Here is a 22990-nt window from a genome sequence, read left to right on the forward strand (position 1 = left end):
CATAGATGACCAACAGGGTCAAATAATATTAGATAATAGATATCATTCACAATAAATACAACATCCCAATAAAAGAGCAAGTGTTTGTTAGTGAATGAAGTGGTGGAGCTTATGAGTGTGCGGGGTTATCTTTATTTCATACCAACTTCTTTCGGCACCACACTAAAGGACGTGTGTGTGATAACACTAGACGACGGGTTAGGCTCTTTTGCCAAGCTTTGTGTGCACTACTGTACTGACCTGCTTTGACAGGATACACTTCAAGGTGGAATTGGTTGTATTGTGCTTTTGGATATTACCCTCCCACATCTCGATGTTGTTGCCTTTATTTCGGCCAGGGTGCAATGCCAACCTGTGACCAGGAGATTAGGGTCTTGTGTTCTTGCCTACATTCTAGGGATGGGCGTTGCTGCTGTTACAGTACAGCGATGGAGGGGAAGCTGCGTAGACACACACACACACACACACACACACACACACACACACACACACACACACACACACACACACACACACACACACATATACACACATATACACACATATACACACACACACACACACACACACACACACACACACACACACACACACTAGAGAGGAATCAGGCTATGAGGGGTGGCCAGTCCTCTTCTGGCTGTGCCGGGTGGAGATTATAACATAACATGGCCAAGATGTTCAAATGTTCATAGATGACCAGCAGGGTCAAATAATAATAGATAATAGATATCATTCACAATAAATACAACATCCCAATAAAAGAGCAAGTGTTATTATTACACATTATATTTAACAAGGAGTCTGCATATCTCTATTTATGTCGTTTATTGACGCTTCAAATGAGTGATATCCGCTTCAAACTGCAATCCCTCTTTTATAGTGACCAACCATGACCACTGGGAGGCAGTATTTACCAGTGTGTTAATGTGTCTTATTCGCTGTAGTAACGTTGTTTCAAATCGGATTCATTTTACGCGGGGTTCGAAATACGGGGGAGCTAGGGGGGGGGGGGGAGACGTCATCTCTCCTAAATGCAACAAAAGTCAAACGTTACTACGTCTAAACAATGCTAATTAAAGCATGACCAATGTTTGTTTAAAACGCAGCGGTAAATATGTTTTACAGTGGCAAATATGAAAATAAACGCTTCCAAATGAAACGAACACCCGGACCTCTTGTCAATCCCAAATGACTGCACAAACCGTTTCCCTGTCCAATAATGGTACTGAAGAGTGGACGTCGTCACTGGCTAGACAATGACGCTGTCCACTCAATAGTGCAACATTTCGGCCTCAGCTGAGCTCCTTTTAAACGCATAGCTTTTCCTTTGTACTTCCTCATTTTCGCAATTTGTTTGCCTTGCGTCCTTGATCAAAAGAAAATAGCCTTAATTCCAATGCATTCGATTTATCAATTGATTTTTTATCATTGTTTCGTTGGTTTTCAGGTGCGCACGGGAATTGGTATTCTCCGTGGTCTACTTCTTCCGTGGTCAGAAGAAGTAGACCATTTTATTTTCTATCAATATTTGTTTTCTTTTCCTGGATCAGCTGACGATGGTCGACAATGTCGCCGGACAACTAGCCTACAGCTAGACACCAATGTGCATCCAAATCCATCCAACAATTATAGTTAATGACAGTAGGCCTATAGTTAAGTGACTCTTTCGGTTATATTATTTTTATTTTATTTTTGCAACGGCATGGGCCTGCATTATTTTCGATTTGTGTGCCCATGTTTTCCCAGCGAAACACAATGTTACTGTAGGCATAGTTACACTTACAGTTGCAAAGCAACAACAATACGAAATGACTACAGCTAAGAATAGGAACGTAAAGTAAATGTCTCAGTAGAATAAGCGTTTTAATATCAGTATAATACAGGAAGCTACAATTTATAGTCCAATATTTAAACATGTATTGGGGGGGGAAGTGTTTAAATTGTGCAATAGTATATCAGAGTCTGGTAGCAACAGTTGTGATGTGTGTGTGTGTGTAGCATGAGTGGGTGTGTCTGGATATGTGGATATCTGTGTGGGTGTGTGTATATCTGTGTAGGTGTGTGTGGATGTCTGTATATCTGTGTGTGGATGTGTGTATATCTGTATGGGTGTGTGTATATCTGTGTAGGTGTGTGTGGATGTCTGTATATCTGTGTGGATGTGTATATATCTGTGTGTATGGATGTGTGTATATCTGTGTAGGTGTGTGTATATCTGTGTAGGTGTGTGTGGATGTCTGTATATCTGTGTGGATGTGTATATATCTGTGTGTATGGATGTGTGTATATCTGTGTAGGTGTGTGTATATCTGTGTAGGTGTGTGTGGATGTGTATATATCTGTGTATGGATGTGTGTATATCTGTGTAGGTGTGTGCTAAGGTGCGCAGAGTCAGAGCAGGTGGTCAGTCCTGTTAGGGTCTGAATCAGAGCCAGGTGTCACCCATCTTCCCCTGAGTATTTATACCTGTGTTTTCTGTCTGTCTGTTGCCAGTTCGTCTTGTTTTGTCAAGTCAACCAGCTTGTTGCTCCAGCTTTTTTCCTTTTCTCTGGCAGTCCTCCCGGTTTTGACCTTTGCCTGCCTTGACTCTGAACCCACCTGCCTGACCATACTGCCTGCCCTGACCTCGGGTCTGCCTGACACTCTGTACCTCCTGGACTCTGACCTTGTTATGATATTTTGCCTGTTCCCGACCATTGTCTTACCTGCCCCTTGGATACTAATACATTTCAGAGACTCGAAACCATCTGCCTCCCATGACTGCATCTGGGTCTCGCCCTGTGCCCTTATAGTACGAACTGGCCATGACAGACCCTTGGACCAGCTCCGCCACGCTGTCTCCCTGCAGGGAGCCACCATTGGGAGGCATAAGGAGCTAGCTCGTAGGCAACCTGCCACCTCTGAGACGTCCCAACTACCCAGTAACAGGTCTACTATCAGTGGTGGGTTTGTACAGCCTACCCCGGCTCCCCGAGAACCCCGCTTACCTCCTCCGGAGCAATATTCTGGGGATCCTGGAACCTCAGCGTTTGACAGTGATGAGTGCAGGGTGTTTAACCGCTGACCCATTACGGATGCAGGCAATGAGGCAGTGATCACTGAGATCTTGAAAACAGCAGAGGTGTATTTAGAGGGCAAGTTGGTCAGGATGATATCTATGAGGGTGCCCGTGTTTACTGCTTTGGGGTGGTACCTGGTAGGTTCGTTGATCATTTGTATGAGATTGAGGGCATCAAGCTTAGATTGTAGGATGGCTGGGGTGTTAAGCATGTTCCAGTTTAGGTCGCCTAGCAGCACGAGCTTCTAATGTTAACATGCATGAAACCAAGGCTATTACGGTTACAGAAGTCATCAAAAGAGAGCGCCTGGAGAATAAGAGTGGAGCTAGGCACTGCAAGGCCTGGATTCACCTCTACATCACCAGAGGAACAGAAGAGTAGGATAAGGGTACGGCTAAAAGCTATGAGAATTGGTGGGTCTAGAATGTCTGGAACAGAGAGTAAAAGGAGGTTTCTGGCGGCGATAAAATAGCTTCAAGGTATAATGTACAGACAAAGATATGGTAGGATGTGAATACAGTGGAGGTAAACCTATGTATTGAGTGATGATGAGAGAGATATTGTCTCTAGAAACATAATTGAAACCAGGTGATGTCATCGCATGTGTGGGTGGTGGAACTGAAAGGTTGGATAAGGTATAGTGAGCAGGGCTAGAGGCTCTACAGTGAAATAAGACAATAAACACTAACCAGAACAGCATTGGACAAGGCATATTGACATTAAGGAGAGGCATGCTTAGTCGAGTGATCATAAGGATCCAGTGAGTAGTGAGGTTGGTTGGGGTCACTGCGATTCAGACCGCTAGTCGGGCCATCGGTAGCAAGCTAACATAGGATGAAGGTATGTTTTTAGCCACCTTGTGCGTTTCCGTCGGTAGATTAGTGGGGTTCCGTGTGATAGAGGGGATCAATCCAATTGGCAAAATAGATATAGTTATAGTGACCTCCCAAAAATTGTCCGATAGACCTATTCAGATAGCTGCCGATAAGACAGCTAACGATTAGCGGGCCGCAGATGGGCGTTCAAGTAACGTCGCGACGGTGGGGCCAGTTGGCTAACTCCCTCGGGCAGATAATGTCGGTAGTCCAGATGTGAAGGCCCGGTGGGGCTCCGCATTGGCAGTAAAATGGTTCCGGATAGGTGATTGTAGCCCAGGAGTGGCTGATGGAACTCTTCAGCTGGCTAGCTCCGGAATAATTGATGTTTGCTCCGGGATCGACGTAAGCCAAAAGTCACACGGATAGCAGCTAGCTAGCTGCGAGATCGAGGTGTAAATGTCCAGAGCTTGCGGTTGAAGTCCGGGGATATGGTGAGAAAAATAGGTCCGGTATGTTCTGGTCTGAGTCGCGTTGTACAAAACTGGCAATAGATTTTCGAGCTAAAGGATAGCTGATGACCACAAACCGCGGTTAGCTGAATACTAACGTTGCTGCTGCTCCAGTTTCAACTGTTCTGCCTTATTATTATTCGACCATGCTGGTCATTTATGAACATTTGAACATCTTGGCCATGTTCTGTTATAATCTCCACCCGGCACAGCCAGAAGAGGACTGGCCACCCCACATAGCCTGGTTCCTCTCTAGGTTTCTTCCTAGGTTTTGGCCTTTCTAGGGAGTTTTTCCTAGCCACCGTGCTTCTACACCTGCATTGCTTGCTGTTTGGGGCTTTTAGGCTGGGTTTCTGTACAGCACTTTGAGATATCAGCTGATGTACGAAGGGCTATATAAATACATTTGATTTGATTTGATTTGACACGACAAGACGAGGACAAAGGACGTCTGACTGCTATGCCATCTTGGAATAAAGATGGGATAAAGACATAACGATCAAGAATTGATACCCCTCTACCACACCTCTCCTCAGCTTTTGAACCTCTCCAGGGGGCTACAATCTTCTCCAAGCTGGACCTTCAGAATGCCTACCAAATCAAATCAAATGGACTCACCAATGCCCCCGTTGTCTTCCAGGCCCTGGTAAACGATGTGCTCCGGGAGATGTTAAATCGTTACGTGTTCATCTACCTCGACGACATTTTGACGACATCCTGTTTTTTCCGTTCTGCCCAAGAAAACGTCCTCCATGTCCGACAAGTTCTTCAGCGCCTCCTGGAGAACCAGTTATATTGAAAGCGGAGAAATGCGAGTTCCACCGTTCTACCCTCTCCTTTCTGGGATATGTCATCGCTGAAGGAAATGTCCAGATGGACCCGTAAAAGGTGAAAGCAGTAGTGAAGTAGTGAACCTACGTCCAGGGTACAGCTACAACGTTTCCTTGGGTTTGCCCATTTCTACTGGCTTTTCGTTCGAGGCAACAGCACCTAGTGGACCCCTTCTCGGCACTCACCTCTCCCAAGGTACCGTTCACATGGTCCCCAGCGCTTGACAGAGCCTTTATGGACATGAAGCATCGGGTCACCACAGCCCCCATCCTCGTCCATCTGGACCCGTCCCGTCAGTTTGAGGTTGAGGTCGATGCTTCTGACGTTGGAGTGGGAGACATCCTGTCCCAGCGATCTGCCCAGGACCAAAAGCTCCATCTCTGTGCCTTTCTGTCCCATCATCTCAACTACGACGTGGGTAACCAAGAACTCCTGGCGGTCAAGATGGCACTGGAGGAATGGAGACACTGGCTGGAGGGAGCATAACATCCGTTTTTGGTTTGGACCGACCACAAGAATTTGGAATATCTCTGCACAGCCAAGTGCCTTAACTCCCGGCAGGCCCGGTAGGCTCTGTTATTCACCAGGTTCAACTTCACCATTGCCTATCGCCCAGGGTCCAATAATGTTAAACCTGACGGCCTCTCACGCCTGTACAGTCCCGCTGCCACGTCCTCTGACTCCGAGACCATCCTCCCTACCTCATGCCTTGCAGTTGCTGTGGTGTGGGGTATTGAGACCCTGGTCCGCAAGGCACAATGTTCCCAGCCTGCCCCTGGAGGGGGCCCAGCTAACCGGTTGTTCGTCCCTCATTCAGTCTGGTCATGGGTCTTGGAATGGGCTCATTCCTCCAGGTTTACCTGTCATCCGGGTTCCCGTCGAACCCTGGCCTTTCTCCGACAATGTTTATGGTGGCCCACAATGGTTCCTGACGCCTCTGCCTTCGTGCTCAGAATAAAACTCAGAGGCAAACCCTTTCCGGCTTCCTTCAGCCACTGCCTGTCCCTCATCATCCCTGGTCCCATATCTCCCTGGACTTTGTCACTGGGCTCCCTCTGTCTGATGGCAACACCGTCATACTGACGGTAGTGGATCGGTTTTCCAAGGCCGCCCATTTCATCCCTCTCCCCAAAACTATCCTCTGCCAAAGAGACGGCCCAGCTCATGGTGCAGCACGTCTTCAGGATCCACGGACTTCCAGTGGACATGGTCTCCGACCGGGGTCCTTATTTCTCGTCTCAGATCTGGAAGGCGTTCTGCACCCTTATTGGGTCATCAGCCAGCCTGTCCTCTGGATTCCATCTCCAATCCAACAGTGAACAAACCAAGACCTGGAAACAACCTTTAGATGTCTCAGGACAGATTAATGAGAATGGTGTGCTTGAAAGGATGTTCATAACTCTGCAATGTTGGATTGTATTGGACAGAGTCTCAGTCATAAATCATTTTCTACACACAGTCTGTGCCTGTATGTAGTTTTCATGCTAGTGAGGCCCGAGAATCCACTCTCACATACAGTTGAAGTCGGAAGAGTACATACACCTTATCCAAATACATTTAAACTCACTTTTTCACAATTCCTGACATTTCCTGAAGTTCCTGACATAAAAAAAAATCACATTTCCAGAAAAATGATATCAAGAATATGCATATCCTTGCTTCAGGTGCTGAGCTACAGGCAGTTCGATTTGGGTATGTCATTTTAGACTTAAAGAATTAGATCCTTTTAATGGGTGATATTGTTGTAATAACCTAATGATTTTTTTTCCCCCAGAGAAACACATTTGCTCAAAAACATTTAGAAATAGTTATATTACATCTTGTCTGGCCTTTTATTCATGAATTTAGTTTCCTAGTACTCCAGGCAGGCTAAAGCTCAAATACTAAAAGTATTGGAAAGATTTTACATAACAATTTGAATGCAGGTCTGATCCCCTCCCGCTATTAGGACTTGAGACCAACCTCCAGCCCCCACCCTCAGGCCTCCAGACCCCCACCCCCAGGCCCCCACCTCCAGGCCTCCAGGCCCCCACCTCCAGGCCTCCAGGCCCCCACCTCCAGCCCCCCACCCCCTGGCCCTCACCTCCAGGCCTCCAGACCCCCACCCCCAGGCCCCCACCTCCAGGCCTCCAGACCCCCACCCCCAGGCCCCCACCTCCAGGCCTCCAGGCCCCCACCTCCAGACCCCCACCCCCAGGCCCCCACCTCCAGGCCTCCAGGCCCCCACCTCCAGCCCCCCACCCCCTGGCCCTCACCTCCGGTATGATGGGATACTGGTGGTGGAGTCTAAACAGCTGTGTTATGCTGGGATACTGGTGGTGGAGTCTAAACAGAGGACACCTGTTAGGATACAAAGTGAGGAGAAGGACTATTAATGATTGACTATTGATTATTACTCTATTGATTAGGTAAGGATGTGAGTTAAAGTACACACGGTGACCTGATCAGATAATAGCTAACAATAGTGATTGATTGCGTTGTGTTTTTTTGATAGGAATGATATAATTATAAATATTTCTCTAACCATACCATTTCTATCTGGCATTGCTTTGCTATATAAAGCTATTGGTAGTAATGCTATTGAATTACTTATCAGTATAAATGCTTTATTTTATGCTTTAATTTTCTTAAAAATATATTTTGGTTTAAGTGTTCAATTTGCTTTAGATTGTAAATAGACACATGAGGTGTGCTAGTCATTGAGAACTTGATAATATAGTTGTTATGATATCTGACATGTATGACTAGATGTTCTGTACATTGAGGGCTGACTGAGACTATAAATATAGACTTGAAAGAAGATACAAATGTGATTCAAAAGTGATACATTGTCACATTATAATCACCAATGTTACTACATTAATAAATTGCTATTCAAATCTTTTACATATTTTTTTAACTATTTTTTTTACATTCATGCTACATTCTGATAATAAAAATAAATACATGTAAATGCAGTAGGATTCTGGTAACATCTAACTAAAGCATAGGCGTTTGATTAATGTCGCCTGTTATCTGATCGTCCTCCTAGCTCCACCCTCCATTATTCGGACTGATTATGTGTGGTTGTTGCGCGGAGAAGGGAGTCTGCGAGGAGAGAGAGAGACACACAGTAACTAGGCTACACATCTAACGGGGTAAACCTGGACGAAAGAACACGATTTTATTGCACATTTTAACGGTAACAAAATAAAATTGGATCGTAATACGTAAGTCGCTTGAAGAAGGGACATTTCGGTGGGAGTTTTTCCCAAAGCAGTGTGCCTTCTCAACCTTCATACACAGACTTCTTGTAGTTTGGATAGGCTTGTCCGCCGGGGGAGAGTTTGTTGTGTAGCTCTAGCTGGTTATTTTGTTGCGCGTTAGGCGCTCCAGTTGTTGTTGAACTATGGCGCTCAAGGCGAGGGCTTTATACGAATTCAATTCCGAAAACCCCGGGGAGATATCAGTGAAAGAAAATGAAGTAGTGACTCTGTACAGCGAACAGGACATTGAAGGCTGGCTAGAAGGATCCAACAGCAAAGGCGAGAGAGGTCTCTTCCCCGCGTCCTACGTTGAGATCCTGAAGAACGACACCGCGTCCACGTTTAACAACAACAGCACATCTGGATCCCGATACGCCAATATTCCAACCGGAGGTTTCGGGGATGCCTCCTCTTATAACATCCAGAATCATACTGACAACTTGTCCAAAACATCAGTAACATCGCCCGGGCTTACAGCGTTGTCACCGCCTGCCCCAGCACAGCAGCAACCCATTTATCAAGCCAGCCAGGGCAGCGACGAAGACTGGGATGATGACTGGGATGACAGCTCGACAGTGGCGGACGAACCCGGGGTTGTTGGGGTTAATTACCAAAGGGACTTTGATGGCAATGGACCGTCTACATACAGATTGTCAACATCAATGTCTAAAGGTAGCAACGTTCAACAAGCCAAGAGCTCTGCTACGGTCAGTAGAAACCTCAATAGGTTTTCAACATTTGTGAAATCAGGAGGGGAAGCGTTCGTGTTAGGTGAGGCAGCTGGGTTTGTGAAAGATGGGGATAAGATCTGTGTTGTAACGGGACAATACGGTCCAGAATGGCAGGAAAACCCATACCCCTTCGCCTGTACCATAGACGACCCCACCAAGCAGACCAAGTTCAAAGGGATGAAGAGTTACATTGCCTACAAGCTGACGCCCACCCACACACAGACCCAGGTAAACAGGAGGTATAAACACTTTGACTGGCTCTACGCCAGGCTGGTGGAGAAGTTCCCTGTCATCTCCGTGCCTCACATCCCAGAGAAACAGGCCACGGGGCGGTTTGAGGAGGACTTCATCTCTAAAAGGAGGAAAGGGTTGATATGGTGGATGAGTCACATGACCAGCCACCCGGTCCTGTCCAAGTGTGATGTCTTTCAGCACTTCCTCACCTGCAACAGGTAGGCTTCTCCTCTCTGCATCTCTCTCTCTTCTCCTCTCTCTCTCCTCCCTCTCTTCTCTCGTCCCCTCTCTCCTCTCCCCATCTCCCTCTCTCCTCTCCCCATCTCTCTCTCTCGTCCCCTCTCTCCTCTCCCCATCTCCCTCTCTCCTCTCCCCATCTCCCTCTCTCCTCCCCCATCTCTCTCTCTCCTCCCATCTCTCTCTCTCCTCCCATCTCTCTCTCTCCTCCCATCTCTCTCTCTCCTCCCATCTCCCTCTCTCCTCATCTCTCTCTCCCCATCTCTCTCTCCCCATCTCTCTCTCCCCATCTCTCTCTCTCCTCTCCCCATCTCTCTCTCTCCTCTCCCCATCTCTCTCTCTCCTCTCCCCATCTCTCTCTCTCCTCTCCCCATCTCTCTCTCTCCTCTCCCCATCTCTCTCTCTCCTCTCCCCATCTCTCTCTCTCCTCTCCCCATCTCTCTCTCCCCATCCCCATCTCTCTCTCCTCTCCTCTCCCCATCTCTCTCTCCCTATCTCCCTCTCTCCTCTCCCCATCTCCCTCTCTCCTCTCCCTATCTCCCTCTCTCCTCTCCCCATCTCCCTCTCTCCTCTCCCCATCTCCCTCTCTCCTCTCCCCATCTCCCTCTCTCCTCTCCCCATCTCTCTCTCTCCTCTCCCCATCTCTCTCTCTCCCCTCCCCATCTCTCTCTCCTCCCCTCTCTCCCCTCCCCACCCCCTTCTCCTCTCCGTGTTTCTTTGCTCTGTAAAGCTAGCCTGAGTGCCAGTCTGTTTTTGTTGTTGCTCTCTTGCCAACTCCTCATAGAATTGGTGTGTTTGGCGTGATGATGACAGCAATGGAGTTGTCATAATAGCACAAACAGACTGGCACTCAGGCTAGCGTAAAGTGTATTTTGGGTCATTGAAAAGCTCTAGCCAGTAGTGGCCTAGGGATGGTCTGGTGGTAACTGCTTGCCATTCAGATCACACATGTAGGCTAGGCCTGTGTTGGTATGGGTACGAATCTGGCCCACGCCAACCGTGTTCTTCACTGGCTCTGTAAAACAAAATTAAAACGTTTTGTGAAAACCCAAGGTTTAATTATTTTCCACAGCACAGACGAGAAGTCATGGAAGCAGGGGAAGAGGAAGGCGGAGAAGGACGAGATGGTGGGGGCTAACTTCTTCCTCACTATCTCCACGCCCTCCGGACCACCCCTGGACCTGGTCGAGGTCGAGTCCAAGATCGACGGCTTCAAAGCTTTCACCAAGAAAATGGACGACAGCGTGGTCCAAGTCAACGCCACCACCAACGAGTTCGCCCGGAAACAGATCACGGGGTTTAAGAAGGAGTACCAGAAAGTGGGCCAGGCGTTTAAAGTCCTGGGACAGGCGTTTGAGCTGGACCAGCAGGCGTATTCAGTAGGGTTGAACCAGGCCATAGCGTACACAGGAGAGGCATACGATGCTATCGGAGACTACTTTGCAGAGCAGCCAAGACAAGATGTGGATCCTTTAATGGATTTGTTACAGCTGTACCAGGGACATCTGGCCAACTACCCTGACATCATCCATGTACAGAAAGGTAATGTCCTCATACTAACCCTGACATCATCCACGTACAGAAACCATACTACCCTGACATCATCCATGTACAGAAAGGTAATGTCCTCATACTAACCCTGACATCATCCACGTACAGAATAGGTAATGTCCTCATACTACCCTGACATCATCCACGTACAGAAAGGTAATGTCCTCATACTAACCCTGACATCATCCACGTACAGAAACCATACTACCCTGACATCATCCACGTACAGAAAGGTAATGTCCTCATACTACCCTGACATCATCCACGTACAGAAAGGTAATGTCCTCATACTACCCTGACATCATCCACGTACAGAAACCATACTACCATGCCATCATCCACTGTACAGAATAGGTAATGTCCTCATACTACCCTGACATCATCCACGGTACAGAATAGGTAATGTCCTCATACTACCCTGACATCATCCACGGTACAGAAAGGTAATGTCCTGATACTACCCTGACATCATCCACATACAGAAACCATACTACCCTGACATCATCCACGGTACAGAATAGGTAATGTCCTCATACTACCCTGACATCATCCACGGTACAGAAAGGTAATGTCCTCATACTACCCTGACATCATCCACATACAGAAACCATACTACCCTGACATCATCCACGTACAGAAAGGTAATGTCCTCATACTACCCTGACATCATCCACGGTACAGAATAGGTAATGTCCTCATACTACCCTGACATCATCCACGGTACAGAAAGGTAATGTCCTCATACTACCCTGACATCATCCACATACAGAAACCATACTACCCTGACATCATCCACGTACAGAAAGGTAATGTCCTCATACTACCCTGACATCATCCACATACAGAAACCATACTACCCTGACATCATCCACGTACAGAAAGGTAATGTCCTCATACTACCCTGACATCATCCACGTACAGAAAGGTAATGTCCTCATACTACCCTGACATCATCCACGTACAGAAACCATACTACCCTGACATCATCCACGGTACAGAATAGGTAATGTCCTCATACTACCCTGACATCATCCACGTACAGAAAGGTAATGTCATCATACTAACCCTGACATCATCCACAGTACAGAATAGGTAATGTCCTCATACTACCCTGACATCATCCACGTACAGAAAGGTAATGTCCTCATACTACCCTGACATCATCCACGCTACAGAATAGGTAATGTCCTCATACTACCCTGACATCATCCACGTACAGAAAGGTAATGTCCTCATACTACCCTGACATCATCCACGGTACAGCATAGGTAATGTCCTCATACTACCCTGACATCCTCCACGTACAGAATAGGTAATGTCCTCATACTACCCTGACATCATCCACATACAGAAACCATACTACCCTGACATCATCCACGTACAGAAAGGTAATGTCCTCATACTACCCTGACATCATCCACGTACAGAATAGGTAATGTCCTCATACTACCCTGACATCATCCACGGTACAGAAAGGTAATGTCCTCATACTACCCTGACATCATCCACGTACCGAATAGGTCATGTCCTCATACTACCCTGACATCATCCACGTACAGAAACCATACTACCCTGACATCATCCACGTACAGAATAGGTAATGTCCTCATACTAACCCCTGACATCATCCACGTACAGAAACCATACTACCCTGACATCATCCACGTACAGAAAGGTAATGTCCTCATACTACCCTGACATCATCCACGTACAGAATAGGTAATGTCCTCATACTACCCTGACATCATCCACGTACAGAAAGGTAATGTCCTCACACTACCCTGACATCATCCACGTACAGAAAGGTAATGTCCTCATACTACCCTGACATCATCCACGGTACAGAATAGGTAATGTCCTCATACTACCCTGACATCATCCACGTACAGAAAGATAATGTCCTCATACTACCCTGACATCATCCACGGTACAGAATAGGTAATGTCCTCATACTACCCTGACATCATCCACGGTACAGAAAGGTAATGTCCTCATACTACCCTGACATCATCCACATACAGAAACCATACTACCCTGACATCATCCACGTACAGAAAGGTAATGTCCTCATACTACCCTGACATCATCCACGGTACAGAATAGGTAATGTCCTCATACTACCCTGACATCATCCACGGTACAGAAAGGTAATGTCCTCATACTACCCTGACATCATCCACATACAGAAACCATACTACCCTGACATCATCCACGTACAGAAAGGTAATGTCCTCATACTACCCTGACATCATCCACGTACAGAATAGGTAATGTCCTCATACTACCCTGACATCATCCACGTACAGAAAGGTAATGTCCTCATACTACCCTGACATCATCCACGTACAGAAACCATACTACCCTGACATCATCCACGGTACAGAAAGGTAATGTCCTCATACTACCCTGACATCATCCACGTACAGAAAGGTAATGTCCTCATACTAACCCTGACATCATCCACGGTACAGAATAGGTAATGTCCTCATACTACCCTGACATCATCCACGTACAGAATAGGTAATGTCCTCATACTACCCTGACATCATCCACGTACAGAAAGGTAATGTCCTCATACTACCCTGACATCATCCACGGTACAGCATAGGTAATGTCCTCATACTACCCTGACATCATCCACGTACAGAATAGGTAATGTCCTCATACTACCCTGACATCATCCACATACAGAAACCATACTACCCTGACATCATCCACGCTACAGAATAGGTAATGTCCTCATACTACCCTGACATCATCCACGTACAGAATAGGTAATGTCCTCATACTACCCTGACATCATCCACGTACAGAAAGGTAATGTCCTCATACTACCCTGACATCATCCACGCTACAGAATAGGTAATGTCCTCATACTACCCTGACATCATCCACGCTATAGAATAGGTAATGTCCTCATACTACCCTGACATCATCCACATACAGAAACCATACTACCCTGACATCATCCACGTACAGAATAGGTAATGTCCTCATACTACCCTGACATCATCCACGGTACAGAAAGGTAATGTCCTCATACTACCCTGACATCATCCATGTTCCGAATAGGTCATGTCCTCATACTACCCTGACGTCATCCACGTACAGAAACCATACTACCCTGACATCATCCACGTACAGAATAGGTAATGTCCTCATTCTACCCTGACATCATCCACATACAGAATAGGTAATGTCCTCATACTACCCTGACATCATCCACGTACAGAAAGGTAATGTCCTCATACTACCCTGACATCATCCACGGTACAGAAAGGTAATGTCCTCATACTACCCTGACATCATCCACATACAGAATAGGTAATGTCCTCCTCATACTACCCTGACATCATCCACGTACAGAATAGGTCATGTCCTCCTCATACTTCCCTGACATCATCCACGTACAGAATAGGTCATGTCCTCCTCATACTTCCCTGACATCATCCACGTACAGAATAGGTCATGTCCTCCTCATACTACTCTGACATCATCCACGTACAGAATAGGTCATGTCCTCATACTACCCTGACATCATCCATGTACAGAATAGGTAATGTCCTCCTCATACTACCCTGACATCATCCACGTACAGAATAGGTAATGTCCTCCTCATACTACCCTGACATCATCCACGTATTATAGGTAATGTCCTCCTCATACTACCCTGACATCATCCACTTACAGAATAGGTAATGTCCTCCTCATACTACCCTGACTTCATCCACGTACAGAATAGGTAATGTCCTCCTCATACTACCCTGACATCATCCAAGTACAGAATAGGTCATGTCCTCCTCATACTACCCTGACATCATCCACGTATTATAGGTAATGTCCTCCTCATACTACCCTGACATCATCCACTTACAGAATAGGTAATGTCCTCCTCATACTACCCTGACTTCATCCACGTACAGAATAGGTCATGTCCTCCTCATACTTCCCTGACATCATCCACGTACAGAATAGGTCATGTCCTCCTCATACTACTCTGACATCATCCACGTACAGAATAGGTCATGTCCTCATACTACCCTGACATCATCCATGTACAGAATAGGTAATGTCCTCCTCATACTACCCTGACATCATCCACGTACAGAATAGGTAATGTCCTCCTCATACTACCCTGACATCATCCACGTATTATAGGTAATGTCCTCCTCATACTACCCTGACATCATCCACGTACAGAATAGGTAATGTCCTCCTCATACTACCCTGACATCATCCACGTATTATAGGTAATGTCCTCCTCATACTACCCTGACATCATCCACTTACAGAATAGGTAATGTCCTCCTCATACTACCCTGACTTCATCCACGTACAGAATAGGTAATGTCCTCCTCATACTACCCTGACATCATCCAAGTACAGAATAGGTCATGTCCTCCTCATACTACCCTGACATCATCCACGTACAGAATAGGTAATGTCCTCCTCATACTACCCTGACATCATCCACGTACAGAATAGGTCATGTCCTCATACTACCCTGACATCATCCACGTACAGAATAGGTAATGTCCTCCTCATACTACCCTGACATCATCCACGTACAGAATAGGTAATGTCCTCCTCATACTACCCTGACATCATCCACGTACAGAATAGGTAATGTCCTCCTCATACTACCCTGACATCATCCACGTACAGAATAGGTAATGTCCTCCTCATACTACCCTGACATCATCCACGTACAGAATAGGTAATGTCCTCCTCATACTACCCTGACATCATCCACGTACAGAATAGGTAATGTCCTCCTCATACTACCCTGACATCATCCACGTACAGAATAGGTAATGTCCTCCTCATACTACCCTGACATCATCCACGTACAGAATAGGTAATGTCCTCCTCATACTACCCTGACATCATCCACGTACAGAATAGGTAATGTCCTCCTCATACTACCCTGACATCATCCACGTACAGAATAGGTAATGTCCTCCTCATACTACCCTGACATCATCCACGTACAGAATAGGTAATGTCCTCCTCATACTACCCTGACATCATCCACGTACAGAATAGGTAATGTCCTCCTCATACTACCCTGACATCATCCACGTACAGAATAGGTAATGTCCTCCTCATACTACCCTGACATCATCCACGTACAGAATAGGTAATGTCCTCCTCATACTACCCTGACATCATCCACGTACAGAATAGGTAATGTCCTCCTCATACTACCCTGACATCATCCACGTACAGAATAGGTAATGTCCTCCTCATACTAGACTCAGGCCTAGTAACTCCACTAATCAGCTGATTGTAAATCTGTGTGCGATTTAACATTTGAATGGGTGTAGCTAAGTGTAAACATAAACCAATCCATGATGAACCTATCAGGGATCAAATGACTTTGTTGCAACCTCATGGGCTGTCAGACAGCAACAACAACATACATGGGCTCGATCAGAGCCTTCATGTTTTGTTTCTGATAAGGAACCTCCCTCCCTAGGCTTTTTTCTTTTTCTCCACCTGTCATGGTGGCTGTAGTCTCCGTATCGTCAGCTCTGCAGCAGTCGTCACCATGATCACTGAGAGGAGGGGACTTCAGCTTTCCATGAGTGATAGGGAAATGTTTATGTTGAGGGTATTGACTCACACCACACGTCCTGCCTTGCGCACACACACACACACACACACACACACACACACACACACACACACGCATACACAGGTTTCATTTGACTGCTGAGTCATATGGGAGGCAGCCTGTGGTTTAGCTGATGCGTTGTGTTTTCACGTCTGGTTGTGTGTGTGTGCAGTCATTGTGGTGCATGACCCATGTATAAAGCCTGGAAACAACAGAAATTGCCACAGGGGTTTTGCCAGGAAAGCCAGTCAGTCTATCACCTGTGACCTACAGTAGTATCTAGGGCTGTGATGGTCATGGAACTTTGGATGAAAGGTTGATTGGCCAGCCAAATTACCACGGTCACCGTGGTATCCATTTGAATAGCAAAACATGTTTTTATTTATTTTTAAATATTTTTTAAGACACATTTTTTCCTTGGTGGCTGCAGTAGAAATAGAAGGAAGAGAATGGGTGTCCCCATTCAAGTCAATGATGATACTGTACTCTATATCATCTACTGCATCTTTATGTAATACATGTATCACTAGCCACTTTAACTATGCCACTTTGTTTACATACCCTACATTACTCATCTCATATGTATATACTGTACTCGATACCATCTACTGCATCTTGCCGTTCTGTACCATCACTCATTCATATATCTTTATGTACATATTCTTTATCCTTTTACACTTGTGTGTATAAGGTAGTAGTTTTGGAATTGTTAGGTTAGATTACTCGTTGGTTACGACTGCGTTGTCGGAACTAGAAGCAACAAGCATTTCGCTACACTCGCATTAACATCTGCTAACCATGTGTATGTGACAAATAACATTTGATTTGACATAATGGGTGGAATGGTGGCCATTGCGAAGTATAAAAGCAGGAAGTATAAAAGCAGGAAGTATAAAAGCAGGAAGTATAAAAGCCCATCGATATGTGCTGTGATTAGTTTTTTATTCAAAAAATACATTCCATAGATCTCGCCAGCTTGTAGTCCTACATCCAGGCAATGAGTTACCTCTGGTTCGTTCAGCCATTCCTGTGGTGAAAGAATAGGGGTTTGGGATAAACGTGGAAAATAAAGTCTGAGCTTAACACAGGCTCAGGAAATCACAGCAGTCATTTTACAGAACTTTTTGTTTGATTAATTATGAAGCTTTTATGTGCTTTATGCAAAACAGTGACGTTAGCTGATGATTATTACATAGAACTAAACGTATAAGATCTGTGTTCACCTCTAAAGGAATTTATTCCCCCCCCCCCCGCCCTCCCCCCCCAAAAAATACTAAAAAAAAACAGCATTCATTTCCACATGGCTTTGTCCAACAAACCATGGCGGTGTTGAGCCCCTCTTCCATTGGCAGTTTGAAGTCCACCTAGGTTGGGCTGGCCTTGGGTGGGCTAGGTCAAATTGTGTTTTCACTGCCTCCAGAAATGAGAAATGATGTCATGTTGCTAGGTAGCCAATATGTGTCTGCAGCTGACGTAGCTAGCTAGCCTTTTACTGAGGAGCTGTCGTCAAGGCAAAGGGTGGCTATTTTGAAGAATCTCAAATATAATATCTATTTTGATTTAGTTTATGTCTTTACTATTATACCACAATGTAGAAAATAGTAAAAAATATATATATTTTAATGTGATTATGTATGTGTGTATATGTATGTATGTATGTATGTATGTATGTATGTATGTGTATATATATATACACGTATGTATGTACAGTTGAATTTGGAAGTTTACATACACCTTTTCCAAATACATTTAAACTCAGTTTTTCACAATTACTGACATTTAATCCTAGTAAAAAATTCCCTGTCTTAGGTCAGTTAGGATCACCACTTTATTTTAAGAATGTGAAATGTCAGAATAATAGTATAATTATTTATTTCAGCTTTTATTTATTTTATCACATTCCCAGTAGATCAGAAGTTTACATACACTCAAATAGTATTTGGTAGCATTGCCTTTACATTGTTCAACTTGGGTCTGTCACACTCTGACCATTATTTGCGTTGTTTGTTTCTATGTTTTGTTTGGTCAGGGTGTGATATGAGTGGGCATTCTATGTTGCATGTCTAGTTAGTCTGTTTCTATGTGTTTTGGCCTGATATGGTTCTCAATCAGTAGCAGGTGTTTGTCATTGTCTCTGATTGGGAACCATATTTAGGTAGCCTGTTTTGTGTTGTGGTTGGTGGGTTATTGTCTATGTTATATGTTTGCACAGAGTTTCGATAGCGGTCACGGTCGTTTTGTTAGTTTGTTTTGTTTGTTTAATGAACTTTGTGTTTTTCGTCAATCATTAATGTATGCATTCACACCACGCTGCACTCTATACGACGATCGTGACAGGGTCAAATGTTTCGGGGAGCCTTCCACAAGCTTCCCACAATAAGTTAGGTAAATTTTGGCCCATTCCTCCTGACAGCTGGTGTAACTGAGTCAGGTTTGTAGGCCTCCTTGCTCGCACACGCTTTTTCAGTTCTTCCCACAAATGTTCTATAGGAGTGAGGTCAGGTGATGGCCACTCCAATACCTTGACTTTGTTGTCCTGAAGCCATTTTGCCACAACTTTGGAAGTATGCTTGGGGTCATTGTCCATTTGGAAGACCCTTTTGCGACCAAGCTTTAACTGATGTCTTGAGATGTTGCTTCAATATATCCACATAATTTTCCTACCTCATGATGCCATCTATTTTGTGAAGTGCACCAGTCCCTCCTGCAGCAAAGCACCCCCACAACATGATGCTGCCACCCCCGTGCTTCACGGTTGGGATGGTGTTCTTCGGCTTGCAAGCCTCCCCTTTTTTCCTCCAAACATAACAATGGTCATTATGGCCAAACAGTTCTATTTTTGTTTCATCAGACCAGAGGACATTTCTCAAAGTATGATCTTTGTCCCCATGTGCAGTTGCAAACCTTAGTCTGGCTTTTTTATGGCGGTTTTGGAGCAGTGGCTTCTTCCTTGCTGAGTGGCCTTTCAGGTTGTGTTGGTATAGGACTCGTTTTACTGTGGATATAGATTGTTTTGTACCTGTTTCCTCCAACGTCTTCACAAGGTCCTTTGCTGATGTTCTGGGATTGATTTGCACTCTTCGCACCAGAGCACGTTCATCTCTAGGATACGGAACGCGTCTCCTTCCTGAACCTTATGACGGCTGGGTGGTCCCATGGTGTTTATACTTGCGTAATATTGTTTGTACAGATGAACGTGGTACCTTCAGGCATTTGGAAATTGCTTCCAAGGATTAACCAGACTTGTGGAGGTCTACAAAAAAAAATAGGCTGATTTTCTTTGGTTTTCCCATGATGTCAAGCAAAGAGGCACTGAGTTTGAAGGTAGGGCTTGAAATACATCCACAGGTACACCTCCAATTGACTCAAATGATGTCAAATGATGTCAATTAGCCTATCAGAAGCTTCAGAATTTTCCAAGCTGTTTAAAAGGCACAGTCAACTTAGTGTATGTAAACTTCTGACCAACTGGAATTGTGATACAGTGAATTATACGTGAAATAATCTGTCTGTAAACAATTGTTGGAATAATTACTTGTGTTATGCACAAAGTAGATGTCCTAACCACTTTTTCAGAAAACTCACATCTCGTCCATTTTTAAGATTCAAAGATGTCTGCAATAAGAATGGGGTGTCAGCTATGACATGACACCTTGACTCTCTTTTGGGTTATTTTATTACAGTAAGTGAAGTGGTTCAACACCCGGTAACAGAAGGACGGTAACATTGACATCATGGGTCCTTGATCTGTACTGTAGAGGAATGCATCATTCTGAACATCGTTCTGTTCATGGGGATGTCGTCTCAATAGGTAGGAACATTTTAATGTTCTCCAAAAGCATGTTTTGGGAATTGTTCTGCACACGGGTTATTATTCTAATGCCCCAAAAACAAGACCACATGTGGTTGATCCAGACCAAATCTGTACCAATCATTATGTCTATATTTTACACGTATGAACATCACAGTTCGGCAGAGCAGGGTTCGGTCCCGGCAGAGCAGAGCAGGGTTCGGTCCCGGCAGAGCAGAGCAGGGTTCGGTCCCCGGCAGAGCAGAGCAGGGTTCGGTCCCCGGCAGAGCAGAGCAGGGTTCGGTCCCCGGGCAGAGCAGAGCAGGGTTCGGTATCCGGCAGAGCAGAGCAGGGTTCGGTATCCGGCAGAGCAGAGCAGGGTTCGGTATCCGGCAGAGCAGAGCAGGGTTCGGTATCCGGCAGAGCAGAGCAGGGTTCGGTATCCGGCAGAGCAGAGCAGGGTTCGGTATCCGGCAGAGCAGAGCAGGGTTCGGTATCCGGCAGAGCAGAGCAGGGTTCGGTATCCGGCAGAGCAGAGCAGGGTTCGGTATCCGGCAGAGCAGAGCAGGGTTCGGTATCCGGCAGAGCAGAGCAGGGTTCGGCAGAGCAGGGTTCGGTATCCGGGGCAGAGCAGAGCAGGGTTCGGCAGAGCAGGGTTCGGTATCCGGCAGAGCAGAGCAGGGTTCGGTATCCGGCAGAGCAGAGCAGGGTTCGGTATCCGGCAGAGCAGAGCAGGGTTCGGTCCCGGTAGAGCAGAGCAGGGTTCGGCAAAGCAGGGTTCGGTATCCGGCAGAGCAGAGCAGGGTTCGGTCCCGGCAGAGCAGAGCAGAGCAGGGTTCGGTCCCGGCAGAGCAGAGCAGGGTTCGGTATCCGGCAGAGCAGGGTTCGGTATCCGGCAGAGCAGAGCAGAGCAGGGTTCGGTATCCGGCAGAGCAGAGCAGAGCAGGGTTCGGTATCCGGCAGAGCAGAGCAGGGTTCGGTATCCGGCAGAGCAGGGTTCGGTATCCGGTAGAGCAGAGCAAGGTTCGGTCCCGGCAGAGCAGAGCAGGGTTCGGTCCCGGCAGAGCAGGGTTCGGTATCCGGCAGAGCAGAGCAGAGCAGGGTTCGGTATCCGGCAGAGCAGAGCAGGGTTCGGTATCCGGCAGAGCAGGGTTCGGTATCCGGTAGAGCAGAGCAAGGTTCGGTCCCGGCAGAGCAGAGCAGGGTTCGGTCCCGGCAGAGCAGAGCAGGGTTAGGTCCCGGCAGAGCAGGGTTGGGCAATTTTTTTATTGTAGTATTTGTTTAACCTTTTATTAACAAGGCAAGTCAGCAGAGTAGAGTTCAGCACAGGAAAAATAATAATAGTCATTGAGTAGTAACAATTAACAGGACACTACAGTAAGAAATGAATGAGGACAATAATGAAATAGTGACAAAGACACAGGAAGCAATGATAATGCTGTGTTTGGTCATTCCAGTGGCTGGCCCTACGGTGTGGCAGGTGCTATATATTCTGCAACTAATATGGCACAAAGATACTGGATTTTCTGGTTTTGTTTTCAAAATGTTTTTGTTTTCAATTTTGTAAAATAAATTGCTGATAAGTCTGTATTGTTCTCTCAGTGTAGGAGAAAATACTGCCTCTCTCTTCCTGTCTCTCTCGCTCTCCCTCTTCTCTTGCTCTCTCTCACTTCTCGCTCTCGCTGTTCTCTCGCGCTCTCTCTCTCTCACTTCTCTCTCCCTCTTTCTCTCTGTTCTCTCCTTCGCTCGCTCTCTCACTTCTCTTTCTCTCTGTTCTCTCCTCTCTCTCTCTCCCCGTCTCTCTGTTTTGTACTTCTCTCTCTCTCGTTTGTCTGTGTATCTGTATTAATCTGTTCTGCATTAGAGATTCTGTGGATCTGGGTTAAACCTCAGCAGTGGAGGAGAGATATTTCCAAGATGAGGGGGGGGGGCTTATTTTAGGGAATGTCAGCATGTTTTCCTCGCTTCATGCACAAGTCTGTCTGTCTGGTATGTCTGGACAGAATACTGTAGAATAAAATAGATTTATTGTCCTCTGAGCAGGAAATTGTTTTTCATAAGCTTGTACATTTTACACAAACCTCAAACCAACATCAAACCTACGGCTCATCACTCAGACATAGGGATGGGCATTTTACCTTTTTTGGACTGTTAGAGCAATTGTGCAAGTTCTCCCACTTAAAAAGATGAGAGAGGCCTGTAATTTGCATCATAGGTACACTTCAACTATGACAGACAAAATGAGAAAAAAAAATCCTGAAAATCACATTGTAGGATTTTAAATGCATTTATTTGCAAATTATAGTGGAAAATAAGTATTTGGTCAATAACAAAAGTTTCTCAATACTTTGTTATATACCCTTCGTTG

At 45.8% G+C, this 22990-nt stretch overlaps 1 protein-coding gene and 1 long non-coding RNA gene across 3 annotated transcripts in view; both read left to right on the forward strand.

Annotated features, from left to right (window-relative positions):
- The first annotated feature begins 8304 nt into the window (after nucleotides 1–8304).
- Nucleotides 8305–22990, forward strand: part of LOC109879400 (sorting nexin-18) — a 31682-nt gene continuing 16996 nt past the window's right edge. The window contains exons 1-3 of one of the 2 annotated variants that reach the window (XR_004210725.1): nucleotides 8305–9645; nucleotides 10737–11448; nucleotides 11615–11771. Coding sequence is in view for 1 of the 2 variants with exons in the window: in XM_031829577.1 (XP_031685437.1) it covers nucleotides 8606–9645; nucleotides 10737–11206 (1510 nt within the window). In the remaining variant the exon portion in view is untranslated. Of the gene's footprint in view, nucleotides 9646–10736; nucleotides 11449–11614; nucleotides 11772–22990 lie in introns of those variants that run through there. The other variant, XM_031829577.1, reaches the window with a different exon arrangement.
- Nucleotides 11794–13093, forward strand: LOC116374793 (uncharacterized). The gene is made up of 3 exons (XR_004210726.1): nucleotides 11794–11856; nucleotides 12484–12603; nucleotides 12935–13093. It is a non-coding gene; the product is annotated as an uncharacterized LOC116374793 (long non-coding RNA).

The sequence above is a fragment of the Oncorhynchus kisutch genome, linkage group LG8 (assembly GCF_002021735.2).
Source record: "Oncorhynchus kisutch isolate 150728-3 linkage group LG8, Okis_V2, whole genome shotgun sequence".
Lineage (NCBI taxonomy): Eukaryota > Metazoa > Chordata > Actinopteri > Salmoniformes > Salmonidae > Oncorhynchus > Oncorhynchus kisutch.